This window comes from Argopecten irradians, chromosome 9, assembly GCF_041381155.1.
Source record: "Argopecten irradians isolate NY chromosome 9, Ai_NY, whole genome shotgun sequence".
Classification (NCBI taxonomy): domain Eukaryota; kingdom Metazoa; phylum Mollusca; class Bivalvia; order Pectinida; family Pectinidae; genus Argopecten; species Argopecten irradians.
The window spans coordinates 15,882,641-15,889,049 of NC_091142.1; the positions used below are offsets into that span (position 1 = coordinate 15,882,641).

Genomic DNA, 6,409 nt, shown 5'->3' on the forward strand with positions numbered 1-6,409 from the left:
AACAGTTCCACTATACAAGAAGACACAACATGAATATACCGCAGTATCCCAAAACATGCACCTCGCACAACATACACGCAACATGCTGCATACATGGGAGGCCGTCCTTACATGACCATAGCTGTTAATAGGACGTTAATTAATTAAACAAACAAATTTTAATAGGTAATGTAAATACTGAAAATAGTGACACTTTAATCAATAGCTAGTTTCGTTTGTGTCTGTTACGTTTGTATTTTCCAATTGGATAGAGCTTGGAGAAAGGCCAAAGTTTTCTAAAATGTTTCCAGTAACTCCGGAATTCTCGGATATTTAACACATTTTACCTTGAACAGGGCATGCTCGTTTACAATATAAAAAAACATGCTGGAAACCAAACATCATGTTATCTATACAATCAAACTACAGTAAAAATGAAAAGAAATGTGTTTTATTTCACTTATGTCAAGTGACTTACATTGTACTTATATGTCACCTATATTACTTTCTCTAATATGATCTTTAACATTATTTGATTTAAAGGATTGTACTGTATAAGACATAGTGTTTCCAGTGATTGTATTGATTTATATTTTGTTCCAGACAGGTGAAATTTTAGTTTGGGGAACAAGAAAAAGTCACAGGGGGCCAAGTCTGGTGAATATGCAGGGTGGGGGAGGACAGTGACCTTTTCTGCCTTCAAAAACTCCGTTACAATGCGCGCCTTGTGTGCTGGCGCATTATCATGTAGGAGCCTGAGGTACTTCAAACCTGTCTGCGGGCGGCGGCGTTTGCAGACTTTCTTAAGTTTTCGAAGTACAACGTCTCGATAATACTTCGCTGTGATAGTTTTGCCTTTTGGAACAGGGATTTGAATAATTGGACCCTTGTTATCAAAGAATATGACATACAAAACCTTCCTCACGGTGCGTATTCTTTTAGCATTGCTAGGGCGCCTGGCGTTTTTGTTTGCCCAGATTCTATTAGAGCATTTTCTTTTGGGTTCGACAAAATACACCCATGTTTCATCACCTGTGACCAAATTATCAAAAGCCTTTTTGCTGTAGTTTGGGTATTTCTTCAATAAGGATTTAGCCTTGTCAACCCGGGACCTCTTTTGGTTGTCAGTTAGTAAATGGGGTATCCACCTGGCATTGATCTTGCCCAGCTTAAGATGTTTCTTTAAAATGCAATGAATACGTGCTAAAGACAAGCCTGTCATTTAAGCTAACTGCCGGACAGTGTACCTTGCATCTTTTTCAAGGATTTGCCTAATTAGTTCAATGTTGTGCTTTGTTATTGTTGTTGCAGGGCGACCTGTGTGGGCAGCATCTTCAATCTGCTGGTGTCCCGACTTATATCGAGCAACCCACCTACAACTAGTCATATATGGCATTTGACCCTTCCCATATATATCACACACCTCACGATGAATGTCCACCGGCTTTAAGCCAAGTAGAGACCTATCTTTGATATAGGCCCTAGTTTCAATTACGTTTTCAACTCTCTTGCCAACCATATTTGTAGAGTGTAACGAGTGCGCTACAAAACAATGTACACAGCCCCAAGGTCAGTGTAATTGTGAGCGAGATATTTACCTATATCACGCATCAGATATCACGCTATCGCCACGAGGTATTTTTAAGCCCATTTAGCACGATTTCCACAAGATATTGCGCTAAGTAACATTAATTTCGGAACATCGCTCGTATATACAAATTCACACAAAAAACATTGCATATATGGCCGTTCTTACATGACCCTGACCGTTAATAGGACGTTAATTAATCAAACAACCAAGCCATCTTTACATTACACTTTTTTCCTATTAACCTTAAAACACTTTAGCTATTATAGTAAATTTTCCTATTTTCAGCTTGGGCTAGTGGAAATGTTAGCCTCCTAGCCTAGTGCTAGCGACATTTTTCAAATGTATTTGAAAACGAAAAACATAAAAATTTAATCTGAAATCTTAAGATCATCATAGTGATGCGTACTATTTCATGTGAAAGTTGCTTACTTTGCAACAAAAGTTCTAGAAAAACAATATACAAACCACCAAATAAGTCATCTCAGCTATCGGAACAGTAAAATTTAATGATTACCTAAACGATGTTAAAGAACCTCAAATAAGTAGGCAGCCAAGAATAAGTAGGCAGCCAAGCTATGCCAGCAGCAGGTAGCCATATTTGTGATGGTTATATTCTTACATCCGGATCAAGGGTCCGGAATCCAGACTCATTTTCATGGTTTAAAAAAAATCTGAAACTTATTTATGTGTTCTAGAAATATCTTCACAGATTAAAGATTTTTTAAAATATATTTATTTGAATTTAAATATAAAAATGAAATTAGATACAAAAACAATCTTTCAATCTAAATTCATGTAATAAATACTGGCGTCATAAATTTTCCATTTTTTTTTGGCTGAGCTAGTAGATATTTAGGCCGGAAAAGTGAAATTTTGTTGTCTACTTACCATTGAGCTAGTGCTTTGAAATATTTTTTTTCACTCCTGTAAGGGTAGCGTAAGACATCTGTGCACTGCTAAATATCAACTGTTTATGAAGAAAACCGACCGACTTAAAAAACAGGCTGAAAACAATATGAAAGACATACGCTCCTATTTATAATTAAGAAGAGTACAACTTTATGCAAAACTGACAAGACATTTACCATAATATATGCCAATTTCGCCTGTCTTTTTATTTAGTTCTTATTTTCTTGTAAATCTGGTAAAACTTCATATATTAAGAGATAATGTATATATATATATATGTACATATATTCTGATATTAGGTTAAGCATGAAATTGCCTTCTTGGGGGAGTTATGGTCCTATAATTCTGATATTAGGTTAAGCATGAAATTGCCTTCTTGGGGGAGTTATGGTCCTATAATTCTCCCCGAGTTGCAGACAAATTGAATAACGCACCAAGAAGGCAATTTAATGCTTATAGTTCCGTTTTCTATTATTTTTAAGCCAACCTGTGATGTACATTGTAATCGCTATTACCAAATCAAATTCCCCACTGCCCACGTCAGTGGAGCCTCTTCTTGTGACATCATAAGTCCATTGAAATAAGCATAAAATCATAAATATGTTTCCAACTTTTTAAACAATATGTTCCGTCTTTATGATATTCAACATTCTAATAACATAACTACAAATATTGTTGCGAAATAACATTGTACAATTGGGGTTGTTCATTCCGGTAGCATTTAAGTACGCACAAAAATTACGCATTGCATTATTACGTCATAACGTCGTTCAGAACGAGCCTACAGTACATGTTATACATACCACTATACCAACGGGAGTTATAGGAGAAGTATGATAAATTCCCTTTTTGGTTGGTGAGGTTATAGTGTCAGTCCTGAGCCAATTGAAATTTACAAACTAGTTTGAAGGTGTTCGGTTATGGTATGAATTAAAACTTTAAGAGATATGCATACCTTTAAAAGCAATAACATTATCCAAAGAGGACATACACATGATATTTTTCTGATCTGTCACTTTATATAAAGACAGTCCTGATTAATTTCCATTGGCTTTGTAGCTTTCTGTTAAAAGCTTAGTTCGTTTAGGGAATTATTAGCACCATGTATTGCATGTGACAAGTGACTGTGTTTTGGGCATGCGTAGTATATTCATTTGTTATTGCAGTTACTCGTATATCAGTTCAATATTTCTTCCTGACAATTTCTCCTCTATTACAGCATCGAATAATTCATTTTGTTTAACAGTCAAGTGGTTTTTCCAGTCTCCGACGATTCCTGTAAATATACAAATTTTTATTTACCTGTTGTACTTTCTTTGATACATGTATCTTTGATATCGTAGGAAATCGCACAACGACTCCTTTAGACACAACATAAGGCAATGAACCCGATTTATAATTTACGTATATGTTCTATATTTTCGCATAATTTAGTATAACTCTTGTACAAAATTAACATCCAACGTTGCCATATATTTTACATACACCTGTCCAAAATGTATAAAGATGTATATATATATTCCATATATTGCAGATTTTACCGACATCTGTTAAAATCAATATATACCTTTCCATAATGTAACTACTTTTGTACAAAATTTACATCTATTCAATATTCATATGTATATTGTCTATAGTTTCATATAGTATTTTCCTACCTTTTCGATATACTGGCAGTCTGCCATCTTTGCAAATGTGAGTCCATTTTTCCGTGACACCAGACTCTGTTTTGTGTACTGCCTTCATTTTATCGAATGCAACTTCTTTCACGATGTTTCCCAACAATTCTTTACTGTATTTTACATCTAGAAACTTAGCAAGCTTCTCAATTTCGCCGTATGTATCCTAATAAACAAACACAAGTTAATAATTTTAAGAAAAGAAATAAGAATACTTTTATCCGTATAGTGAAAGACCAAATGCACGAGTCATTTAATGGCTCGATACATTTCCGAAATGACTTTTACTTTTTAAAATGGGAACATATTAACAAGACTGATAGTGTTGTAGAGTTGCAAAAGTTATCAACTTACCGTTAATTCTACACTTATCATCACCTTCTCAACAATTAAATGAAAATAAAATAAACACCAAAACAAATACGTGTTTTCCTGCGTATGTTAACAGTGGAAATTCATTGTACTGTTTTACCGTCAGGTGGAATGATAATATAATTAACGACAGCTAGAAACATAATACGACCCGCGTGATGAAAATTAACATTTAATTTAATTAAAATTATGCAGAAGTTTTTAAGTGTAGTATTAACGCAAAGCTTAACAATTATCAATCTCGTTTCACAGTCCCATTTCGGAAAGGTAGTGACCCTTAATGGTTGTATTGGAATTTTCCATACTTTTTTCAATTCCTCGTACTTGATAATGTGAACCTGCAGATTTGGGTTAGATGTTATCCCATCATCCCATTCTTTGGTGTGAGTTGACCAAGACCCTCCAGTCCCAAAACCGCCAACTGAAAGGGTCGAATAATTGTCAAGTCAAGTAAAGGGAAAAATTCACTGAATTCAGTGAGGTTAATTCTGTTGCATAACCACGAAGCAAAATATGACATAAATGTTTTTACAAAAATATTTTTAAAAAATTACGACATTGTTAAGTATTTCCATTGATCTTGTTGAATTTTCAAATCGTATAGCAATACGGTTAAATAAATGCAATACATTAAACAACGTTTTTAGACAAGAACAATCACCTAATAAGGTAAACGCACTACTGTAAGAGTAGTATTTGATTTGAGTATTTCAAGACAACATTTGCTTTACTACACTGGCAAGGGTCAGGATTCAGCATACAAGACGTCCGGCCACAATGTGTAATTTTCAAGTTTGAACATTTCATCAAAGTGGGAAAATTCTCGAATATCACAATAAAACGAAATAATCTAACTTCCATTAGAATCGAGTTGTTTCCGATATTTGTGCACATTTTAATGTACTCTAGACTGAATTGCCCCTGTAACCAAATGAGGAAGACTGATTGTTGAAAAAAAGGTCACTTTATCTTGGCGTCTACCATAATTAACTATGTCGTCGATGTGAGGAACTTTCCTCCTACATTTGAATAGTGTTGCATTGCCGACAAATGGCAATATTTATCTATTAAAACAGATCACATAGAGTAGTATTTTCTTTTGCAACTTTTTTTTTGGCTATTACCGTCATTGAGAAGTTGGAGCTGCTCAATATACTTCAGAATAAAAAAAGAATAATAAATGATATCCCACAAAAAATACATGCTACTTTGCCCTACCTGGAGAAAGGTTCAGATTATGCAGACACCGACATTTTTGTTACAAGATTAAACATCAACAAGTGTCCAAATGGCAAATATTGTTAAGGCTCTGTCATCAGTAAAACATAACGTTTGCATATCATTGACCACGGGCGACAGTCGATTTAAATGTTAAAAGAATCGAATAAGGTTTCAGTCAAAAACACATAGCTTACGTTCATCCGACAGAAAGATCTTTAGGAAGCCGTCCATATCCCCGTTATATACGTTTGGCGTGAATGATTGTAAGAAAAACTTGCACGACACAAAGACGTCTTTAGGATTCCGAATCACGTACACAACCTTTCCTATGCCTCTTTTTATGCCTGATGGCAGAATGTCGTACGGCATATGCGTAACAAAGATCCGAGGTTCGTCCAAGTTTTCCAGTCTATTTATGTCTTCGAATTCTAATATTGGATGCTCGGCTTTGTATTCCATGGTACCAGTTCGCAACAATGAAATGATGTTGTGTATCCAGTGTGTTCCTTCAAATATAATTATATTTAAATGTTATGATACGAAATAAAAATTTGAGAACAGGGCTCCAATCGGATCTTGCCTATGACGGTTATGACGTCCATGAAAATATTCGTATTCTAACATCTTGAAAACCAAATGATGTAGAATCCTGATTTTG

At 34.8% G+C, this 6,409-nt stretch overlaps 1 protein-coding gene across 1 annotated transcript; it reads right to left on the reverse strand.

The window, feature by feature from the left end:
• Positions 1-3,645: 3,645 nt before the first annotated feature.
• LOC138330559 (sulfotransferase 1B1-like) lies at positions 3,646-6,120 on the reverse strand. Its single transcript, XM_069278122.1, has 4 exons — positions 5,946-6,120; positions 4,836-4,951; positions 4,138-4,324; positions 3,646-3,755 (listed from the first exon to the last, which is right to left on the reverse strand). The coding sequence occupies exons 1-4, from the start codon at positions 6,118-6,120 to the stop codon at positions 3,646-3,648; spliced, it is 588 nt and encodes a 195-aa protein (XP_069134223.1).
• Positions 6,121-6,409: the final 289 nt, after the last annotated feature.